Source organism: Pelodiscus sinensis, chromosome 25 (genome assembly GCF_049634645.1).
Source record: "Pelodiscus sinensis isolate JC-2024 chromosome 25, ASM4963464v1, whole genome shotgun sequence".
NCBI lineage: Eukaryota > Metazoa > Chordata > Testudines > Trionychidae > Pelodiscus > Pelodiscus sinensis.
In genome coordinates this window covers 6,992,486-7,015,328 of record NC_134735.1, presented here as the reverse complement: position 1 = coordinate 7,015,328, position 22,843 = coordinate 6,992,486, and the positions used below count along the sequence as shown (strand labels likewise).

Sequence of the window (22,843 nt, the reverse complement as noted above, 5' to 3'; positions counted from 1 at the left end):
TCTCTAGAAGGTGAGAGTGATGGAGAATTTTTGTGCAGGTAACTGTTGAGGGGTATATGCAGGGTCAGGGCTAGTAGCTGGCTTCAGCTTTTGACCTGGGGATTTGGTTTACTCAGGATCTCAAACAGGGAAAGCTCTAGAGACGCATTTTGTTGTGACCTGCAAAGAGATCTTCAAAGTTTGGTTTGGGTCCCTTTTTTGAGTCTTTACAGTGGATAGAGATGACCTCAGCGGCTTCTCCCCAACCCCTCTGACTGTGTTTTGTTTTTAACCTCAGGAATATCAGCCGTGTCAAGAATAGCTGTGTTGGTATCGCTGGAATATTCCCAGGGGCTCTGAGAAATACATGCAGGGAGCTTCCTCTTGGCTGGTATTCAACTCATGAGCTGTGGAACTCACTGCTACAGGAGGTTGTTGAGACCAGAACCCTCACAAAAGAGGATTGGACGTTTATATGGATAACAACAAATCTCCAGAACTAGCCATCGAGCCAAAGCTTTTCATCCTGTGTGGATGCTCAAATACAGTCACGCCAATACGGGTTTGATCCCTCACTGCTTCCCTTGGCTTCCAGGGCCGCGGAATTCCACCCTGTGCAATTAAAAAAACCCAACAAGCTTCTGCAGCTGCCTTAAAGCTCCTTGTTCCAGCCTGGCCAGGCATGCGGGTGAGTCATGTGCCCAGGGCTGGGGAAGGGACCAGCTGAGCAATGTGCCCCAGTTCATGCGCCTGCTGCTACCGAGGAGGTGTCCCTTGCAAATGCCGTCTGTGGGCAGGAGTGGAGCTCATTCCTTCCTCTCAAGCCATGCCTCTGAAACAGCAAACAGAGAATTTTGATAAGAAAACCTCTTTTGTCAGGGCTCAAGCCAGTCTCTAACAGGGTTTAGGATGAGAACTTCCCACATCGGCCTGCTATAGGTTTCTTGTATCTTTCTCTGAATAATCTGGTGCTGGCTGCTGTTGGAAACAGGATGCTGGACGAGTTGGGTTGCAGCCTGTGATTAACTGAAGAGGTGGGTGCACAGATCTTTAAAGAGGTCCTTTCTCCAAAGTGTTTATTGGGCAATAGAGTTAAATGGAGAATTAATATCAAAGTCTTACTCGAAATCTTTTCCCCTCTCAATTGCTAAAGGTTTGCCCTCTTGCGCGGGTACCATTTCATTCATTCTAAAGTTGCACATGGGCTAAATAAGACCTTAGTTTCTAACATTAAAAACAAACCATGCAGAATTTGTAACCCTCTTAGGCTTTTTCATCTGCCATAAAGAACAAAACCAAAGCGTTGTGTTCCTTTTCACTTTGCAGGCCACCTTTGCACCTCATACAGCTGCTCCCTTAATCACTCACTCTAGTGCCCAATCTTGGCAGGGTGGAATTAAACAGCTGATCAGAAGGTATCTGGATTATACCATCTGGTCACAGGGAGAAAAGTTTGAGCATGGTGGGTGGTTTTGTGCACTAAGGATGTTAATGATAAATGAGTCCTGATAATTCTGTGCACAGCACAGGGGAGTTAAAGGGACAGTGTTCCCTAATGATTACTTTGCCTTGGGCTGGGTTGCGTTCCTTTGTCAGTAGCCACCTATATAAAAGTGGACTCCAGGAAATTGGGCTCCCTGTACCAGCTGAAGTGTTTTCTCCTTGGTGACAGGCTGCACTAGGGGGAAGGTAAGTGATATTTGCAATGATCAAGTGGCTTAGTTAATTCCATCTGGAGCTGGGGAATATTTCAAGCAATCCTGCTTGCAAAGGAGACTATTTTAAATCGAATCCAGTTCTGCCTTGCATTGGCTGCACCCAGTGGTGAAACTAACAGGTCCTGTCTGGTTGCAACCTGGGTCCCTGCCGGCTCTTTCAATAGCTCCCTGCTGGCTTTTGCCACAGCTCAGCCAGCTCTTGCTGGAGCCACAAGCCAGGGCTCCCCCGCTGATTTCCACCCCTGGGTGCGCCACTTCTGCCGGGCTCTTACTACATTTAAGATGCAGAGGTGCCAGATCAGTGCGAGCTGGGACGGCACGGTCCTGGCTTGCGCTGAGTCCAGCAGTCTCTGTTCACGGCGGACAGGGCTGGCCATGGACAGGGACTGCTGCTGGAGCAGCCCCTGCGCACAGCCAGCCTGAGCCACCGAACAGGGGCAGCTGCTGGAGCAGCCTCCCTTAATCCCCCCTGCTGCCTGTGATTGATGTGTTGGCCGGGGGGGGGGGGGGGTGGGGGGAGGGCGGGGGGGCAGGACCGGCACTGCAGACACAGTGCTGGGGAAAACCGGCTTTTAAGCTGGCCCCCCACAGCAGCAGCTCCTGTTTCCACCCTCTTTGCTGCTTGTCTTAGAGGCAGCAAAGGGGCTGGGGGGGGGGGGGGAAGCAAATAATCAATACTCTAGTCGACTACTTGCTAACATCACTAGTCTGGGCAGGAGGGAGGGGGCAGGAGCAGGATGGGGGCAGGGTCTCTGGCCAGGAAGAGGAGGCAGGAATGGGCTGGAGGCAAGGGGCAGTAGCAGCTGGGGGCAGGGTGTCTGGGCAGGGGGCAGGAGCAGGCTGGGGGCGAGGTGTCAGGTGGGGGAAGGGGGCAGGGGCGGGCTGGGGGTGGGGTCTTGGTGAGGGGATGAGTGAGGGGGTTGGGGGTGCAGGGGCTGGCATGAGGGGGTGGGGGCACTTATTAGTCTTTGGGGCCCATGCCAGCACCAACGTTGGCATCCCACTGCTCCCATTGTCTGGATTCTGGCCAATAGGAGCGCAGGGAAAGCCTCCAGACAGGGTGCTGCTGTTTCCTCACCCAGGGAGGGGGGTGGGAAATGCTTCTTCCCCATGCAGTGAGGTTCAGGGTTCCCCCCTCGCAACAGGAAGCCAGGGCTGGTCTCACTGGGGCGACGCAGCGCTGGACTCAGGACGCAGCCCTCGGGGCGCAGCAGAGGAGGGGGTGGCGGGCGGCTGGGACCCCTGAGTGCCAAGAACAACAGCGGTACAAGTGAGCGGCCCTGGAGTAAGTCCTGGTGACGTGTCGTGGGAGCCTGCCTCTGTTCTCGATGCCAGTGGGCCTCGCACCACCCGAAAGGCCATGGCCAGAGCTGAGGCAGAATCTGCCCAGGCTGGGCTGCCAGGCAGCTTTGCCGGTCCCCGAACAGTGTCCAGGCAGGGAGCCCATGTGAGGGCGGAGCCTGTGGATGCTGAGGATGTGGTGATGTCACTGTCATCCCGCAGGAAAACTTTATATATAGAGAGAGAGAGAGCGAGAGGGACAGAGAGAGAGAGAGAGAGAGATTTCATTCATATGTCGTTGAATATTGTAAAATCACATCTCCAAAAAAATCATCTTTCTCCCCACAGCTGCCATGGGGCAGAGGGGCGCCAGTTTAACCATCCTGCGTAGGGCCTCATAAATCCTAAGGACAGCCCTGGCCCCCAAGGGACGGTGGGAGACTCCAGAGTTGGCCTCTCTGCACATCAGACGTCCTGCCCAGGGCTGAGCGAGCTGGGGCTGAGCTCCCAGTGCCAGGGTGGGGAGCCTCCCTGAGCTACAAATGGAAACAATCTCTATGCCCCTTTCTCTAACAGGAACATCCACCAGCAATCAGGACCCTCGCCGTCCATCTGTAGCATTTCTGAAGTTTCTAGGCAGCCAGGATCCCTGTGGCATGGGGGAGCCCAGGAGAACACCAGGGTCGCCAAAGGTAATCCCATAAGAACGGCCATACTGGGTCAGACCAAAGGTCCATCTAGCCCAGTGTCCTGTCCCCTGACAGTAGCCAATGCCAGGTGCCCCAGAGGGAATGAACGGAACAGACAACCATCAAGTGATCCTTCTCCTGTCACCCATTCCCAGCCTCTGACAAACAGAGGCTAGGGACACCGTTCCTGCCCATCCTGGTTAATAAGTATTGATGGGACCTAACTTCCATGAATTTATCTAGCACTTTTTTGAACTTTGTTAAAGTCCTGGTCTTCACAACATCCTCTGGCAAGGAGTTCCACAGGTGGACTGTGCTCTGTGGGAAGAAAAACCTCCTTTGGTTTGTTTTAAACATGCTACCTATTAATGTCATTTGGTGACCCTTCATTCTTATGTTATGGGAACAAATAAATAACTTTTCCTTATTCACTTTTTCCACACCAGCCATGATTTTATAGACCTCTGTCATATCTCCCGTTAGTCTCCTCTTTTCTAAGAGAAGTCCCAATCTTTTAAATCTCTCCTCATATGGCAGCCATTCCAAACCCCTAATGATTCTTCTAGCCCTCTCATGCCTTCCCCCAATCCTGCTGGACCCTCCTCACTGGCCTCCTTTTACTCCCCATTCACATGGCCCTGTCCTGAAGTCAACAGCCTGGTCATGCTGGCAATGCAGGGACCATCCGAGGCCACTTCCAGTTTCTGATCCACAGATGGATGACCTGGCGGGTAAACCACGCTGTGCTGACCTGGCACCTGCTGGAGAGCCTCCACAGCCTGAGAGGGACACAGAGGAGGAACCAGAACAAAAGCCAAAGCACAGTAGGTCCCCTTGCTGGCCATGCCTATGGGTGATGTGCACCCCATTCCTTGTTATGGGGATGGAGGTGACATGAGCAAGGAGGTGGGAGTAAAGAGCAATGACCGATACAGCTGAGCAGGAAGTTCCAGCTTTCACTTTCTCCTCCTCCAGCAGGCACATCCGGGGGGGGGGGGGGGCTGGAATTGGGGTGGGGTGGGAAACTGTGAACAGTCAGACTGCAGGGGGCTGGTTAAAGCACAGCCTCTTGCCCTTCTCCCAAGCAAAGCGCCCTTGTATGTCTCTCGGCCCACTAAGCAAAGCAGGGCCGGCTTTCTGCACGCTCCCTGGGGCACGGCCAGTCGTTCAACCTCAGCTCCTCACCCAGGCATCCGTCCTGCGTCCCCGTGTCACGCTGAGCGTCCAAGGTGACAAGCGGCAGACGGGAGCAGGCCCAAAGGCCGGGAATGTGGAAACGCCTCACTGGTGCCAGACGCTTTCTCTGCCAGCCTTAGTACTCCGACTGTCGCAGCGGTGTGCAGCCAAACTAGGGCAGGGCAGGGAAGAGAACTTATTTGGATGTGCAGTTTCACTGCTTGTGTCCCATCAACACACCCAGTTTCTGTCACATGCTCCATGGGCTCAGTGCTGAGCACCACGTGGGCGATGGATCTTTCAGTGCTCTGGCATTCAACAGCTGGGGGGGGGGGGGAGGGTTTGAACCAGGGGTGAAAATAACGTCAGTTTCTTACAACCCAGCCCCCTGGGGGGGGTCAACTTCGGGGCTGAGGTGGGGGAGTTGTTGGCCATACCCCAGTACCTGTAAGAAATGTAAATGAGGGATGGAATGCAGGGGCTCAGGGCAGTGGGTTCGGGTGGGGGGAGCAGGCGTTAGGGCTGGTGACAGGGATGCAGGTGTCACGGTTGGGTGCATGAGGGGCTCAGAGCAGGGGTTGTGGGGTGGGGGGTGGGGGAGCTGCAGCCGCAATTACTCCCTCGCTGGCTTTTTTCTCCTTTTCGTTGGGTAGGGAGCAAGGCAAAGTGCAGCCTGTGGCCTTCCTCCTCCTCCTCCCGGGGCGATCCCTGCGCTTTGCCTCGCTCCCTACCCAACCAAAAGGAAAAAAACACACACTCGGCGAACGGGCTGCCCCCTCCTCCCGAAATTGAGGCGGGGAAGTCCCAGACACCCCTCCCCCCGCCATCCAGCCCCTCTAATCTGGCAGGCCAGGGAGCCCAGCTGAGAGCGCCCCTCGCCTCCTCCCCCTGCGGCTCAGGGCAAGCTGGGCAGTTTCTTACCGGAACGCCGCACCGGGGCGCACCGGCTTCCTTTCACCTCTGCCCCTTCATCTTCTGAGTTGCCTCCTGTAGCTTTGCACGTTGCTGACATTCTCCTGCGAGCACCCTGGGGTGCTGGTGCTGCTCCTGCTGGCTCCTGCCGGGGGCTGTCAGAGGCGCTACAAAACCAGCATTGCCCGTGCAGGCTCCTCGGTGGGGTTTTCCAGGCTTGAGCTCTCTGCTGTCTTAGGTCCCCCGGGTGGGGAGCACCGCCTCTCGCCACGCTGGGAAGGGAGACGCAGTTGGTAGCCACGCAGGGGGCCATGGGCTGTGCCCCCAGAAGCGGTTGCATCCAACCCCACCGGGTGCACGCTAGTGCGGACACGGAGTCCCGACCAGCCCGCTGCACCCGGTGATCAGCCACCCGCAGGTGCGCAAGGAATTGGGAAGAGTGCGCTGAGATGGGGGGGGGGGGCGGTGTCAAACCGACACCGCTCCTAGTGTAGATGCGCTTCCGCAGCAGAAGACGGGCGGTGGGGTGAACGCGTTGGGACAGAAACCCGCTCTGTGCCAGCCAGAGGTGAAAGGGAGCTGGTGCGCCCCGGTGCGGCGCTCCGGCAAGAAACCGCCCGGCTGGGATGCTGAAGCAGGCAGCCTGGCAGGTGAGAGGTGCTGGCTGGGAGGGCTGCGCCCGCCTGGACCCTCCACCGCAAGTTCGTGAGGCGGGGGCAGCGCAGCCCCACTTACCCCGGTCGCTGAGTGTTTTTTCTTGTCGGGTAGGGAGGTCGCAGAGCGCACCGCCAGCTCTGGCTCCCGGCCCGGGGAGGGCAGAGGAGGGAGACCCCAGCAAACAGCAAAACAAACCCACTCAGCGCCGAGGTAAGTGCAGCTGCAGCCTCCCCCCCCCCCCCCTTGCTGCCGCTGCCCCCCCCCCCCCCCTCCAAAAATGCAGCGGGAGACTCCGGGCAGGGGAAGTCCCAGACACCCCTCCCCCGCCATCCAGCCCCTCTAGCCTGGCAGCCGGAAGGCAGCCTGGGGGCGCCCCCTCGCCTCCTCCCTCCCCCTGCGGCTCAGGGCTCCAGCCGGGCAGTTTCTTACCGGAACGCCGCACCGGGGCTCACCGGCTCCCTTTCACCTCTGCCCCTTCATCTTCTCAGTTGCCTCCTTAAGCTCCACACGTTGCTGCCATTCTCCTGCGAGCACCCCGGGGTGCTGGTGCTGCTCCTGCTGGCTCCCGCCGGGGCTGTCAGTGGCTACAAACCCAGCCTTGCCCGTGCAGGCTCCTCGCTGCGGGCTTACTGGAGCGTGGGGTGTCCCGGGCTTGAGCTCTCTGCCGTCTCAGGTCCCCCGGGTGGGGAGCACCGCCTCTCGCCACGCTGGGAAGGGAGACGCAGTTGGTAGCCACGCAGGGGGCCATGGGCTGTGCCCCCAGAAGCGGTTGCATCCAACCCCTCCGGGTGCACGCTAGTGCGGACACGGAACCCCTCCGCCGTAATTTCGGGGGGGGGGGGGGGGCAGCCGCACTTACCCCGGTGGCTGAGTGTTTTTTTCTTGTCGCGTAGGGAGGTCGCAGAGCGCACCGCCAGCTCTGGCTCCCGGCCCGGGGAGGGCAGAGGAGGAAGGCCCCAGCAAACAGGGGAAAAAACCCACTCAGCGACCGGGTAAGTGCAGCTGCAGCCCCCCCCCCCCCACACACACACCCCAGCCTCCCGCCCCGAGCCCCCTCCTCATCCCACCCCTACTCTGAGGTCCCTCCTCATCCCCCCCAGCCTTGACTCCTGCATCCCCGGTCCCCAGCCCTAACTCCTGCACCTCCCCGCACCCCAACCCCCTGCCCTGTGTCCCTACCTCATACCCCTGCCCCCGCATACTGTGGTACGGCCAACCCCCCCCCCCCCGCGCTTAGCTCTCCCTAAAGGCGGGGGGGGGGGGGGATTGCGAGAGGACGGTATCTGAAGGGATGTTACTTTTGCCCCCGGCGCTACCCGAGGGGAGGGGCCGCTTGGTCCCTCCGAACAGACAGTCCCGAGGCAAATGTGCTTGAAACTCCGCAGAGGACACAGGGCGCCGGAGTGATGCTGATGGGGGGTGGGCGCAGGAGGGTCAGAGCCCATTGCTACTGCTCTTTTCTGCAGCAGGTGGAGCTGCCTTTGCTCCCCCCGCTCCCCCTCCGAAAATGCAGCGGGAGACTCCGGGCAGGGGAAGTCCCAGACACCCCTCCCCCGCCATCCAGCCCCTCTAGCCTGGCAGCCGGCAGGCAGCCTGGGGGCGCCCCTCGCCTCCTTCCTCCCCCTGCGGCTCAGGGCTCCAGCCGGGCAGTTTCTTACCGGAACGCCGCACCGGGGCTCACCGGCTTCCTTTCACCTCTGCCCCTTCATCTTCTCAGTTGCCTCCTTAAGCTCCACACGTTGCTGCCATTCTCCTGCGAGCACCCCGGGGTGCTGGTGCTGCTCCTGCTGGCTCCCGCCGGGGCTGTCAGTGGCTACAAAACCAGACTTGCCCGTGCAGGCTCCTCGCTGCGGGCTTACTGGAGCGTGGGGTGTCCCGGGCTTGAGCTCTCTGCCGTCTCAGGTCCCCCGGGTGGGGAGCACCGCCTCTCGCCACGCTGGGAAGGGAGACGCAGTTGGTAGCCACGCAGGGGGCCATGGGCTGTGCTCCCAGAAGCGGTTGCATCCAACCCCACCGGGTGCACGCTAGTGCGGACACGGAGTCCCGACCAGCCCGCTGCACCCGGTGATCAGCCACCCGCAGGTGCGCAAGGAATTGGGAAGAGTGCGCTGAGATGGGGGGGGGGGTGTCAAACCGACACCGCTCCGTAGTGTAGATGCGCTTCCGCAGCAGAAGACGGGCGGTGGGGTGAACGCGTTGGGACAGCTGGAAGGAAACCCGCTCTGTGCCAGCCAGAGGTGAAAGGAAGCTGGTGCGCCCCAGTGCGGCGCTCCGGCAAGAAACCGCCCGGCTGGGATGCTGAAGCAGGCAGCCTGGCAGGTGAGAGGTGCTGGCTGGGAGGGCTGCCCCCGCCTGGACCCTCCACCGCAAGTTCGGGGCGGGGGCAGCGCAGCCCCACTTACCCCGGTGGCTGAGTGTTTTTTTCTTGTCGGGTAGGGAGGTCGCAAAGCGCACCGCCAGCTCTGGCTCCCGGCCAACAGGAAAGAAAACCCAGTCAGCGATGGAGTAAGTGCTGCTGCAGCCCCCCACCCCACCCCACACACACCCCACCTCGTGCCCTGAGGCCCCTCCTCATCCCACCCCTGCCCTGAGCCCCCTCCTCATCCCCCCAGCCTTGACTCCTGCATCCCCAGTCCCCAGCCCTAACTCCTGCACCGTCCCACACCCCAACCCCCTGCCCTGTGCCCCTACCTCATACCCTGCCCCCGCATTTAAATTTCTTACAGGTCCTGTGGAATGGCCAACCCCCCCCCACACCACACCCCCCCCCCCCTCCCTGCCCACGTTTCGCTCTCCCTAAAGGGGGGGGATTGCGAGAGGACGGTATCTGAAGGGATGTTACTTTTGTCCCTGGTGCTACCCGAGGGGAGTGGCCGCTTGGTCCCTCCGAACAGGCAGTCCCGAGGCAAATCTACTTGAAACGCCGTAGAGGATAGAAGTCGCCGGAGTGATGCTGATGGGGGGTGGGCGCAGGAGGCTCAGAGCCCACTGCTACTGCTCTTTTTCTGCAGCAGGTGGAGCTGCCTTTGCTGTTTCTTTCCTCCCCTGCCCTTCCCTGCTCCCCAGTTTCTGGCATGCCACGACATGCGAAGCGGACAGGGGACTGCAGACAGGCATGCGAAGCGGACAGGGGACTGCAGACAGGGGAGTTGAAGAGGGAGAGCAAAGCGACCCCACCGCCGAAGAGGCTACCCGGTGAGAGTACAAGCTGTGGTGTGAGTGTGCCTGACTGTTTGAATTTTACAGTTTGAAGTGTGAATTGAGTCTGATTCCAGGGAGTGCTAGCAGTTTCAGTTTCAGCTTCTGTGGCAGTTGGGACTGAGAGCCTGCCATTGTTCCCTTGATTGCCTCTGATTAGCCTCAGGCTCAGCCTTCCCCTGTGTGACTCAGAAGGGGGCAGGCCTGACCTAGGCAAGCAGGCTTTAAAAAGCCAGAGCAGTGCGACCAGGGGAGCGAAGCGGACAGGGGACTGCAGACAGGGGAGTTGAAGAGGGAGTTGAGCAGAGGAAGTGACTGATGGTGATGAAGACCCGTAGCGCTTGTGCCAGTACTTCTCCTGTCTCCTCCACCTGTGCCTGTATCCAGACAGAGAACCTGAGCATGGATGCCTCTACCCAGGTCCTGGTGTGGTTTTGCTGTATTTGTGGATTGCAATTCCCACTGAGTGATCTCCAGGCTGGGGGAGACAACCGTTGTGAAAGGTGCCTGCTGGTGGAATCTCTCAGGCAGCAGGTGGGAGAGCTACAGGAGGAGGTGGCCAGGCTGAGGAGCATTCGAAGCCATGAGGAATTCCTGGACAGTATTCCTGTGGAGTCCACGGAGGTCACTGTCCTAGGATGTGGGACTGTTGACCAGCCACTTATGGAGGAGGCAGTGGTGCAGGGTGAGCACTGGCAGCTGGTTACTTCTGGCAGCAGGCAGTGTTCCACCCCTGCTCCTAACCCTCCCACTGTGTTGTTACATAACCGTTACTCTTTACTTTCAGCAGGAGACAAGGAGTCACCCCCCACAGTGGAGGAGACCAGGCCTTGCACCACCAAGGTTGAGCAGTCTCCTGCCACCACTGCAAGGAGGAAACGTAGAGTAGTGGTGGTTGGAGACTCTCTTCTGAGGGGAACGGAGGCACCCATCTGTCGCCCTGACAGCTCATCTCGAGAGGTATGCTGTCTGCCAGGGGCCCGTATCCGAGATGTTACGGAGGCATTGTCGAGGATTATCCGGCCCTCTGACTACTACCCCATGCTACTCATCCACGTGGGCACAAATGATACTGCCAGGTGTGACACTGAGCGGATCAAGTGTGACTACAGGGCTTTGGGAGTACGGGTGAGGGAGTTTGGAGCGCAGGTGGTATTCTCTTCTATCCTTCCTGTCAAAGGTAGGGGCCCGGGCAGAGAGAGGTGCATCCTGGAGGTGAATGCCTGGCTGCGACGATGGTGTCGCCAGGAGGGATTCGGCTTCCTTGATCACGGGGTGCTCTTCCAGGAAGGACTGCTTGGCGGAGATGGAGTTCACCTTTCCAGGAGCGGGAAGGCCTTGTTTGGACACAGACTGGCTAACCTTGTGAGGAGGGCTTTAAACTAGGTTTGTCGGGGGCAGGTGAGCAAAGCCCACAGGTAAGTGCTGAATGTGCGGGACTGGGAGATGGGTTGGAAATGGGGGGGACTACGGCCTATAATGGCAAGGAGAAAGGAGGGTCAGGGCACAACAGGGAGGCAAGATCAAATCAGTATCTTAGATGCCTATATACAAATGCGAGAAGTATGGGTAATAAGCAGGAAGAACTGGAATTGCTAACCAATAAATACAACTATGATATCATTGGTATTACAGAAACCTGGTGGGATGGGACGCATGATTGGAATATTGGTATGGAAGGGTACGGCTTGCTCAGGAAGGACAGACAGGGAAAAAAGGGAGGAGGGGTTGCCTTGTATATTAAAAATGTACACACTTGGACTGAAGTGGAGATGAACGTAGGAGATAGCTGTGTAGAGAGTCTCTGGGTTAAGCTAAAAGGGGTAAAAAACGAGGGTGATATCATGCTAGGAGTCTACTACAGGCCACCTAGCCAGGTGGAAGAGGTGGATGAGGCCTTTTTTAAACAATTAACAAAACTATCCAAAGCCCAAGATTTGGTGGTGATGGGGGACTTCAACTATCCAGACATATGTTGGGAAACTAACACAGCGAGGCACAGGCTATCCAATAAGTTTCTGGACTGCATTGGAGACAACTTTCTGTTTCAGAAGGTTGAAAAAGCTACCAGAGGAGAAGCTGTTCTGGATTTGGTTTTAACAAATAGGGAGGAACTAGTTGAGAACTTGAAAGTGGAAGACAGTATAGGGGACAGTGATCACGAAATAATAGAGTTCATGATCTTAAGGAAAGGTAGAAGGGAGACCACCACAATTGAGGTTATGGATTTCAGGAAGGCAGATTTTGATAAGCTCAGAGAACTTGTAGGTAAGGTCCCATGGGAAGCAAGACTGAAGGGAAAAACAACTGAGGAGAGTTGGAAGTATTTCAAAGGGACGTTGTTAAGGGCCCAAAAGCAAACAATTCCGCTGTGTAGGAAAGATAGAAAATATGGCAAAAGACCAGCTTGGCTTAACAAGGAGATCTTGCATGATCTCAAAATAAAAAAGGAGTCATATAAAAAATGGAAACTAGGACAACTAACAAAGGATGAATATAGGCAAGCATCACGGGAATGCAGGGGCAAGATTAGAAAGGCAAAGGCACAAAATGAGATCAAACTAGCTACAGGCATAAAGGGAAACAAGAAGACCTTTTATAAATACATTAAAAGCAAGAGGAAGACCAAGGACAGGGTAGGCCCACTGCTTAGCGAGGAGGGAGAAGCAGTAACAGGGAACTTGGAAATGGCGGAGATGCTCAATGACTTCTTTGTTTCGGTCTTCACCGAGAAGTCTGGAGGTGTGCCTAACGTAGTGAATACAAGCAGAGAGAGGGTAAGTTTAGAAGATAGGATACACAAAGAACAAGTTAAAAATCACTTAGGAAAGTTAGATGTCAGCAAGTCACCAGGTCCTGATGAAATGCATCCCAGGATACTCAAGGAGCTGATAGAGGAGGTATCTGAGCCTTTAGCTATGATCTTTGAAAAATCATGGCAGACAGGGGAGATTCCAGAAGACTGGAAAAGGGCAAATATTGTGCCCATCTATAAAAAGGGGAATAAGAACAACCCAGGAAATTATAGACCGGTCAGTTTAACGTCTGTCCCAGGGAAGATAATGGAGCAGGTAATTAAGGAAATCGTATGCAAACACTTGGAAAGTAATAAAGTGATAGGGAATAGCCAGCATGGGTTTGTGAAGAACAAGTCATGCCAAACTAATCTGATAGCTTTCTTTGAAAAGATAACGAGCCTTGTGGATAAGGGAGAAGCGGTGGATGTCATATACCTAGACTTTAGTAAGGCATTTGATACGGTCTCGCATGATATTCTTATTGATAAACTAGGCAAATATAACTTAGATAGGGCCACGATAAGGTGGGTGCATAATTGGCTGGATAACCGTAGTCAGAGAGTTGTTGTTAACGGTTCTAAATCCTGCTGGAAAGGGATAACAAGTGGAGTTCCTCAAGGGTCTGTTTTGGGACCCGTACTATTCAATATCTTCATCAATGATGTAGATATTGGGATAGAGAGTACTCTTATTAAGTTTGCAGATGATACCAAACTGGGTGGGGTTGCAACTTCTTTGGAGGATAGGGACATAATTCAAAATGACCTTAGCAAGTTAGAGAAATGGTCAGAGGTAAACAGGATGAGGTTTAATAAGGAGAAATGCAGAGTTCTCCACTTAGGAAGGAACAATCAGTTCCATACATACAAGATGGGAAGCGACTGTCTAGGAAGGAGCATGGCGGAAAGGGATCTAGGGGTCATAGTGGACCACAAGTTGAATATGAGTCAACAGTGTGATGCTGTTGCAAAAAAAGCAAATATGATTCTAGGTTGTATCAACAGGTGTGTTGTAAGCAAAACTCGTGAAGTCATTCTGCCGCTCTATTCTGCACTAGTTAGGCCTCAGCTGGAGTACTGTGTCCAGTTCTGGGCGCCACATTTCAAGAAAGATGTGGAGAAATTGGAAAGGGTACAGAGAAGAGCGACAAGAATGATTAAAGGTTTAGAGAACATGACCTATGAAGCCAGGCTTCATGAACTGGGCTTGTTTAGTTTGGAAAAAAGAAGATTAAGGGGGGACATGATAGCGGTTTTCAAATATCTAAAAGGGTGTCACAAGGAGGAAGGCGAAAATTTGTTCCTCTTGGTTTCTGAGGACAGGACAAGGAGTAATGGGCTTAAAGTGCAGCAGGGGAGGTTTAGATTGGACATTAGGAAAAAATTCCTAACTGTCAGGGTGGTCAAATATTGGAATAAATTGCCAAGGGAGGTGGTGGAATCTCCCTCTCTGGAGATATTTAAGAACAGGTTAGATAGACATCTGTCAGGGATGGTGTAGACGGAGCTTGATCCTGCCTTGAGGGCGGGGGGCTGGACTCGATGACCTCTCGAGGTCCCTTCCAGTCCTATTATTCTATGATTCTATGATTCTAACCTTCCCGGCTCCTGCAGGCTCCAGATGCCTCTGGGCTGGGGTCAGAGACCTTCCAAAAAGGAGTACCCAGGATGCCTTCAGAAAGTGGATCCGCTGGGTAAATGTGCCCTCCAGCGCCTGCTTTGCAGGGATGCACTTGCTGCTAATCGTGGCAGAGTGAAATGCAGCCAGTTTAGGAGCTGTTCAGTCACAAGCCGGGCCGGTGGGGGTGGCTGCCCCAGGAGCTGGCTTCCTCTGGCATGTGCATTGTTCAAAACTTGTAGTGATGCAAACGCTCTTCTTCCCTAGAGCTCAGCAGCAAAGCAAAGAGAGCAGCGATCGGAGCAGCTGTCGGAGTAGGTAAGGGGCTAATGCAAAGCCCTTAGTCACCCAGAGCATGGGGGTGGCCTGGCTTCTCCCCCTGCCACGCCGGTGTCCTGTGGAGTGGGAGCACAGAGAGTCCCGAAGAGCGAACGTGCTGGCCCGTAGGGAGCAGGGGCGCCTCGCTCTGTCCCAGCGAGTCAGCAGCCGCTCCGGTAGAAGACAAGTCACTGGTCGAGTGGCTGGAAATCTGCATTTGAACACAGGTGTGCGCCTGTGCGGGGGCTGAGCCCAGTTTGCAGAGCGTCTCATGAAGGCCCTTCAGGCCTGGGGTGCCCTAGCCAAGCCTGCCCAGGTGAGCTGCCTCCCCTGGCGACTCCAGGGGTCCCTGTCGCCCTTCCTGGGAGTCGAGGACAGGCAGCTCTGGGGGAGCTATGGGGCGTGGAGCTGGTTCGTGGATGTTCTTCTGGCTGAAGTCAGCCTAAGGGAGGTGCTGCTGTTGCACTTGAGGGAACGTGCAGCTACGCCGGCAGGCTTCTCCCATTGCCACAAGCCAGTGACTCTCAAACGCCGGGTCGCCACCCAGCACCAGCTGGTGGAATGTTGGACCCTGGGGCCTGTTGCTGCAGGGGGATCAGGTGACCAGTGGGGCGGGGGGCTAGACCTGCCTGTCCTGGCACCACAGACTGTGCTGCGCCCCAGAAGCGGCCGGCAGCAGGCCTGGCTCCTGGGAGGGAGGGGAAAGAGAACACTCAAGGCTCCGTGCACTGCCCCTGCCCCCGGCACTAGCTCCACACTCCCATGGGCTGAGAACCTGCTGCTGCCTGCTTCTGGGGTGCAGCCTGGTCTGCGGTGTCAGGAGGGGCAGGAAGCTGCCTTAGCCCCCCTGCTGCACCGCTGCCCGGGAGCCGCCGGAGGTCAGCCCCTCCTGCCCCAGACCTGACCCCCACAAAGCCGGAGCCCCCTCCAATACCCCAAAGCTCCCACCCTCCACCCCACCCCGGAGCCCACACTCCAGTCCAATTATGTTGGGTCAGGGCACCAACAGCTTTCAACGGGGTCCTGAGAACAAAAGGTGACACCCCTCTGGCCTACGCTGGGCTTAGCGCGGCCGTGTCTCTCTGGCAGGAGTTGCCGTCATTGGAGTCCCAGTCGCAATCTCGGCAGCAGGCTTTACTAGCGCTGGCATCGTAGCTGGGTCCATTGCAGCCAAGATGATGTCAGTGGCTGCCATTGCCAATGGAGGCGGGGTGGCCGCAGGAAGCCTTGTGGCCTTGCTGCAATCCGCAGGTAAGCCTGGGGCGGGGGGCATCGGGAGGCGAAGCCTCATCCAGACAAGCTCTCCTACCTGGCGAACAATTCCCCATGGGCAAGTCATCTTGCCACTGCCTCACAAGCCCTGATTTTCCTTTACAAGGAAGAGCCAAGTCTGTATTGTTTGGCCAAACATCTTGCTAACATGGGACCTGCTGATGTCCTCAGTGCACAGTTGACCTGTGGAACTCCTTGCCGCAAGATGCTGTGAAGGCCAAGACTATAACAGGGTTCAAAAAAGAGCTAGATAGATTCATGGAGGGTTGGTTCATCAGTGGCTATTAGTCAGGATGGGCAGGGATGGTGTCCCTAGCGTCTGTTTCTCAGAAGGCGGGAATGGGCAACAGGATGAACCACCTGTTCTGTTCATTCCCTCTGGGCACCTGGCATTGGCCACTGTCGGCAGACAGGACACTGGGCTAGGTGGACCTTTGGTCTGACCCCGTCTGGCCGTTCCGATGTTCTTAATGCTCTACTCCCATGTATATGACGGTGGTGGTCTGGCTAGCATGGGCCCAGTCCTACTGAAATCAGCAGCATTGATCACGTCGTGTATTCGGTATTTTACCATGTATCGCTTTTTAAGTTCTGTTACACTGTCCACTCAAGCCAAGCCCTGGTGCTCCAGCCCTTCCGGTATCAGCACCTGACGGCCGATTACCACGGGGGTGGGTCGGGAGGGAGGTGCTTTCTTGAGCCCACAGCTCAAAATATCAGAAATTCAGGCCAGGGGAGTGGACGCAGCCCAACACTGCTTTGTGCCTGAGCTATGGCACTGGGGCGCATGCTCCGCTCCCCGAGGAACTCAAGCTCACCCACGTGTTTGGGTTTGAACGCTCAAAGGATTTATTTTCCACCTCGCGAAAGGAATGGTGCCAGCTCTTGCGGGCAGGGGGCGGGGGAGAGAAAAGGCCCATGCTGGATGGGGCCTCCTACCCTGAGCACCCCTCCCCCCATCCTCACTCTTGCACCTCCCTCATCTGCACTCCTCCCTCCCCACAACCCCAAGGCCCTGCCCTGAGCCTCCCACCGCCATCCCCCAGCCCTGAAGAACCAGGCAATGCCGGGTAAGCCTGCTAGTAATAAATACAGCACAAGGGTCACCGTATCTCTGGGCAGGGATGCAGGTGAACCAAGGCAAAGGTGCACAGCTCAACGGGTGATCAAACCAGAGAGTCCTACGGCTCTTGGAAGGAAAGGAGACTGAGAAGTAGCAGAGTCCCTTATGCCAGTGCAGAAAGCAGGTCAAGCTAGTTCTCAGATTTCGCTGGCGCTCTGTCGCTTGTCCGCAGAGGCAGGGGTTAGCTGGTGGCGCTGGGCTAGTTCTATTCTCAGCGATGCTAGTGGAGATCCAGAGTGACTCCACTGATCTCGGCCGTCTGTTTACACTGCTAAGAGCAGACTCACTCCTCTGGGAGAATCGGGACTGGGCCGTGCTGTGCTCCTGCCCGGCTGTTCCTTTTGGTTTCTGCAGGTGCCGTGGGACTCTCGGCAGGTGTTCAAACTGGGTTGGGTGCCGCACTGGGGTCCGTCGGCGCGGCTGTTGGCGCCTGGTTCTCTAAGAAAAAATGAAAGCAACGCAAGACCCTGCTGGTATCAGACGCAGGCCCTGACCAACCCTGGGAACCCTTCGGCTGCAAAGTTGGGTCCAAGCAGCAAGCTGGGTGTGGGAATTGCTTTGTAGGTGCATTCTGCCTTCTGCTTAGTGACTGTTGAGTTACTCAGGGGTGTGTGTGTGTGTGTGTGTGTGTGTGTGTGTGTGTGTGTGTGTGCTTAGCGACTGTTGAGTTACTCAGGGGTGTGTGTGTGTGTGTGTGTGTGTGTGTGTGTGTGTGCTTAGCGACTGTTGAGTTACTCAGGGGTGTGTGTGTGTGTGTGTGTGTGTGTGTGTGTGTGTGTGTGCTTAGCGACTGTTGAGTTACTCAGGGGTGTGTGTGTGTGTGTGTGTGTGTGTGTGTGTGTGCTTAGCGACTGTTGAGTTACTCAGGGGTGTGTGTGTGTGTGTGTGTGTGTGTGTGTGTGTGTGTGTGTGTGTGTGTGCTTAGCGACTGTTGAGTTACTCAGGGGTGTGTGTGTGTGTGTGTGTGTGTGTGTGTGTGTAAGTAAAGAATAAAGATTTAAATGGGCAAACATATTGTAGTTTGAAACTGATGTGGAGAGGGCCTTGGGAGCCTCAGAAGTTGTTAGAAGCAGATCCCTTGGAGAGGGCTTTGGAGTCAGTTCTGTGCCCAGTCTTACCTGGGTGGCCGGCTGTATCTTTCCCCTCAACATGCAAACCTGTCCCCTCCGGGATTTTTGAGAAGACACAGTACACCGAATAGAGCACTCCCGCACCAGACGCGTTGGCCAAGGGCGTGTGCGGCCGATCCCATCTTCCCACGCTAAGTGACAACACAGTCTTAACTTTAACATGGTGCGCCTCGCTGCTGCGGCGCCTCCTGCTGGACACTCGGGGAATCAGCTCAGTTCAGTGCTGGAGCATCCCCTTCCAGCCGGCCTCTCACCTGCTGCTCTCTGTATGTTGATGGTTCTGCCACCTTACATTAGGACCCTGTCCCTCCCAGACCATGGCACCCTCCCCGCTGGGTACTGTCCTGCTGCAATGCTCCCACGCTCTGGGATCCTCCCCCTCAGGCAACCCCCATCCCCCTTTGTCCACCTTGCCTCAGTGACCCACTGCCAGTCGTCCTCTAGCCCCTGCCTCAGGGACAAACTGCAGCCTTAAATGGCCACTCATCATAGGCAAGGGGTGTGACCCTGCTGCCTTCTGCTGTCTTGGCTGCCTCCTCTCAGCCCTAGAAGCCTCAGGACTTGCAGCCTGGGAGTGAGGCCAGGTGAGGGCTCCCCAGCTCTGCTCTGTCTCAGGAAGCCTCTAGCTTCCCTGGCAGCCAGGTCCTTCTGGAGCAAGCGTGAAGGAGACAGGAGAGTCTTTCTGCCCTTGTTTGTTTGTTTTGCCACAGTGTCACACTGTTGACTCATAGTTGGCTTTTGGGTCACTGTGACACCTGGATCCCTTTGTGCAGGACTCCTTCCTAGACTGTCACGTCCCATTCTGTAAGTGTGAAATGGATTGTTCCTTCCTAAGGAGAGTACTTTGCATTTGTCATTGAATTTCATCCTATTTACCTTAGACCATTTCTCCAGTTTGTCCAGACCATTTTGTATTATAATCTTATTCTCCAAAGCACTTGCAACCCCTCCCAGGTTTGTGTCATCCACAAACTTAATAAGCATCCTCTCTATGCCATTGTCGAATTCTTCAAAATTAGCTGAGTTAATTTGTAACAGGAAAAACTTAAAACACAACAAAAGGTCTGGTAGCACTTTATAGACTAACAAAACATGTAGATCAGTGGTCTCCAACCTTTTTACACCCAAGATCACTTTTTAAATGACAGACCAAGCCAAGATCTACCGCCCCGCCCCTTCCTTGAAGCCCCGCCCTCTATTCTCCTCTCCATCACTTGCTATCCCCAATCCTTATACTGCTACTTTAAAAAAAAAAATCCCACCATTCCTCGCAGCTACTCATCTGTGCTGTTACTCGGTGAGTAGCTGCTCCTCAAATGAGGAAATGTAATGTAAATGTACTGTGCGGGCGCGCAGTTCAGAGAGGGCTCAAGAGCTACTCTTAGAGCCTCCGAGATCTACCGGTAGATCGCGATCTACTGGTTAGTGACCACGGATGTAGATGGTATCGTGAGCTTTTGTGGGCACAGCCCACTTCTTCAGATGACCGGAGTGATGAATTTCCAACACTCCGGTCATCTGAAGAAGTGGGTTGTGCCCATGAAAGCTCATGAGACCATCTACATGTTTTGTTAGTCTTTAAGGGTATGTCTACACTACCCCGCTAGTTCGAACTAGCGGGGTAATGTATGCATACCGAACTTTCTAATGAAGCCCGGGATTTGAATTTCCCGGGCTTCATTAGCATAAAGCCGGCGCCGCCATTTTTAAAAGCCGGCTAGTGCGAACCCCGTGCCGCGCGGCTACACACGGCACGGGCTAGATAGTTCGAACTACGTAGTCCTGAACTACGAGGCGTACAGATAGTTCGGAATGGCTACGTAGTTCAAACTATCAAGCCCGTGCCGCGTGTAGCCGCGCAGCACGGGGTTCGCACTAGCCGGCTTTTAAAAATGGCGGCGCCGGCTTTATGCTAATGAAGCCCGGGAAATTCAAATCCCGGGCTTCATTAGCAAGTTTGGTATGCATACATTACCCCGCTAGTTCGAACTAGCGGGGTAGTATAGACATACCCTAAAGTGCTACCAGACCATTTGTTGTTTTTTAAATTTTCCCCATTATCTAAATTGTTGATGAAGATATTGAACAGAACCAGTCCCCATTTCTTATGCCCTTCCAGCATGACTGTGAGCCATTGATTACTCTCTGAGAACAGATATCTAACTAGTTGTGCACCCACCTTATATAATACCATCTAGCTTGTACTTCCCCTGTTTATTTATAAACAGGTCATGCAAGACTGTATCAAATGCATTACTAAAGTCTACTTCCCGCTTACCCACAAAGTTTATTATCCTATCAAATAAAATTATCAGCTTGGTTTGACATGATTTTTTCTTTTCAAATCCATGCTGGCTGTTACTTAGCACCTTGTCATCTTTCAGATGTTTGCAATTGGATTCCTTAATTATTTGATCCATTATCTTTCCTGGTAGAGAAGTCAAGCTGACTGGTCTGCAGTTCCCTGGATTGTCCTTATTTCCCTTTTTAGAGATGGGCATGATAATTGCCCTTTCGTTTGGAATCTCTCCCATCTTCCATGACTTTTCAAAGATGTTAGCTAATGGCTCAGATACCTCCTCAATCAGTTGTTAAGCGCCTCTGCTGTTTTCTGGTCAGCCCTAGACAGTAGGGCCGTGTCCAGACTCAGGGGTTTATTCGGGAAAAGTAGCCTTTTCCCGAAAAAACTTCCTCTGCGTCCAGACTCAAGCCGCGTTCTTTCGAAATTATTTCGAAAGAACGCGGCTTTTCTTTCGATGGCAGTAAACCTCATTTCACAAGGAAGAACGCCTTCTTTCGAAAGCTCCTCTTTCGAAAGAAGGCGTTCTTCAATGTAAAGAGGCCGTCTTCGAAAGAGAGCATCCAGACTCGCTGGGTGCTCTCTTTCGAAAAAGCGGATTTCTCTTTCGAAAGATCCGCCTGCAGTCTAGACGCGATCTTTCGAAAGAGGCTCTTTCGAAAGATGCTTTCGAAAGAGCCTCTTTCGAAAGAAGCCTGCAGTCTAGACATAGCCTAGGTGTAGACATATTTTAAGCAAACAAACAAACAAACAAACAAACAAACAATAATTCTCCAGATCCATGCCCTTCTCCCATGAGGTTGAAGTGCCAGCTCCAGTTTCTTGGGAATCCTCCCTACTGATGGAAGATCCTCCCGAATGGAAGATTGCCACTGCTGCAATCAATCTTCCGGAGTTCAATTTAGTGGGTCTATTTAAGACTCGCTAAATCAAACTCAGAGGGTGCCCCTGTTGGCAGCTGGCACTCCTGCTTAGGCGAGGAGTAAGGAAAGCTGATGGAGGCATTTGCTCCTGTTGGCTTCCTGCTGTGGGGATGTCAGAGAAACGTGAAACAAGGTACATGGACTCCAGCTATGTAATTAATGTAGCTGGAGTTGTTATCTTCATTCAATGTTCCCTATAAGCATAGACCTGCCTAATCTTTACCCTGCAATGGTGGGAGGTGGCGTTTGCTAAAAACAAATAAAAAATCCCAGGAATATGCAGTTCCATAATTTTACTTTGTTCTCCCCACCAGATGTAGCATTTTTTACTTTGCCTGGGCTTCTAAGAAGGCTTGGGAGAGTTCAATTTTGATTGGTAAAAGTGGATTTCTTCTTACACACAACCACAAAAATATTATCGTCAACAACTATAGTTCACAGCAGGCCAGGTACGACAAAAGCTGTTGAGAAGTCAGGGTTTGATTTAAATTTACTCTGTATATTTTGATACGTGATGTTAACAATTTTCCTGAGCAGTTATAAGGGTTTAACTTTTCAAATAGCAATGTCGTCTGCCATTAAATAATTATTCTCTCTCTCTCTCGCACACGCGTGTGCACAAACACACACACACCCATAGCTCTGTTTTCTGACTGTCCCCATAATTTCTTGCCCCTGTGAAAATTTAAATCTATAAAAACTTAAAACCTGCAATCTGGCACAACTGTGACCAGGAGCAGACTGGCAATCAAAATAGGCCTGGGAATGGCCCTCCCATGATGTCACCCTGCGTGCCTCTCAAGCCCCGCCCCTTTTCCCTGCGTCACATCTGGCACGCAGCACAAGTGGCGGGTCAGGCTCCGTGTGCCACATACAGCAAGGACGCAGAGCCGCTCGGAGTGCGAGGCAACAGCAGCCCGTCACGGGTGGATACGACGGCCCACTGGGAAATTCCCGGTATCCCACCGGGCCAATCCGCCCCTGACTGTGACCATTTAAATAAATACATTTCAAACAATATGAGCTGCTAAATGATTTAATTCTGCCAACCCTGTCTCCAAGAGAGGCTCTCCTGGAGCAGTCAATATTTACAACAGATGTGGAAAGAGGGCTCCCAACAAAGTAACCTCCCCGTTAGAAAGCTCCCCTTAAATCTGGTTGTGACGTAGTGGGGGTACCTGGCTGGTTTCTATGCTGCTGGCTCTGGGGTAACCCCACTGGCTGCCGTGGGTACCAGGACCCAGCAATACAGGATGAGTCACTATGCAAACCAGTATGGCCAGACACCCCCCATGGAGAGGAACAAAGGAAGGTGGAATGCTGCCCTGGCTGGGGGGCAGGGCTGGAAGGGAGTTAGTGAGTTGCTGTCTGAGAGCATGGAGGAGACAGCCTAGGGAAAGGGGCTGGAGTTTAGGGGCCCAGTCTCCCCCATCTCAAGGGGGCCTGAGGCATCCTAGCCCAGCTCTGTGACCAGATTACATCTGTGCTGTGCTGTATCCTGGAGAGGCAATAAACTTCCTCTATTCCACCGGCTGGTGCAGTCTGTTGGTGCCATTTCGGGGTGCAGGAGACGGGGGAACCCCAATGCGCTGTCACACTGGTTTCCTTTGCTTGCTTAGCCGCACTCCTAATTAAGAAACCGGATACAGGAGAACCTCAGAGTTACAAACACCAGAGTTATGAAACGCAGTCAACCACACACCTGGTTTGGAACCAGAAGTAGGCAATCAGGCAGCAGTAAGGAGATGGGGGC

The 22,843-nt window shown here is 54.4% G+C and overlaps 1 protein-coding gene and 1 long non-coding RNA gene across 10 annotated transcripts; one reads left to right on the top strand and one right to left on the bottom strand.

Moving 5' to 3' along the window:
• The first annotated feature begins 528 nt into the window (after nucleotides 1-528).
• On the top strand, nucleotides 529-17,444 carry LOC142819897 (uncharacterized). 8 transcript variants are annotated; one of them, XM_075908656.1, is made up of 10 exons: nucleotides 529-667; nucleotides 3,555-3,670; nucleotides 4,383-4,491; nucleotides 6,524-6,622; nucleotides 7,306-7,404; nucleotides 8,582-8,731; nucleotides 8,849-8,917; nucleotides 14,293-14,343; nucleotides 15,433-15,594; nucleotides 17,093-17,444. In XM_075908656.1, exons 2-10 carry the CDS (start codon nucleotides 3,635-3,637, stop codon nucleotides 17,188-17,190), a joined length of 873 nt encoding a protein of 290 aa, XP_075764771.1. In that variant the 5' UTR covers nucleotides 529-667; nucleotides 3,555-3,634; the 3' UTR covers nucleotides 17,191-17,444. The 8 variants fall into 8 exon arrangements, with proteins under 8 accessions (XP_075764771.1, XP_075764770.1, XP_075764772.1 ...); XM_075908655.1 differs by lacking the exon at nucleotides 529-667 and adding an exon at nucleotides 810-1,013; XM_075908654.1 differs by lacking the exon at nucleotides 529-667 and adding an exon at nucleotides 1,059-1,668.
• On the bottom strand, nucleotides 672-8,466 carry LOC142819899 (uncharacterized). Of its 2 annotated transcripts, none has more exons than XR_012897580.1 (4): nucleotides 8,071-8,466; nucleotides 6,842-7,119; nucleotides 5,765-6,027; nucleotides 672-811 (listed from the first exon to the last, which is right to left on the bottom strand). It is a non-coding gene; the product is annotated as an uncharacterized LOC142819899 (long non-coding RNA). The 2 variants fall into 2 exon arrangements; XR_012897581.1 differs by lacking the exon at nucleotides 8,071-8,466 and adding an exon at nucleotides 7,272-7,412.
• Nucleotides 17,445-22,843: the final 5,399 nt, after the last annotated feature.

What these genes read in the sequence shown, in the direction of transcription:
- LOC142819897 (XM_075908656.1), top strand. Translation starts at nt 3,635, where the DNA reads ATGGGGGAGCCCAGGAGAACACCAGGGTCGCCAAAG. An exon ending in CAAACCCACTCAGCGCCGAG is followed by an intron (nt 6,623 to 7,305) that starts GTAAGTGCAGCT and finishes CTTGTCGCGTAG; the next exon opens with GGAGGTCGCAGAGCGCACCG. An exon ending in CGGAGCAGCTGTCGGAGTAG is followed by an intron (nt 14,344 to 15,432) that starts GTAAGGGGCTAA and finishes TCTCTCTGGCAG; the next exon opens with GAGTTGCCGTCATTGGAGTC.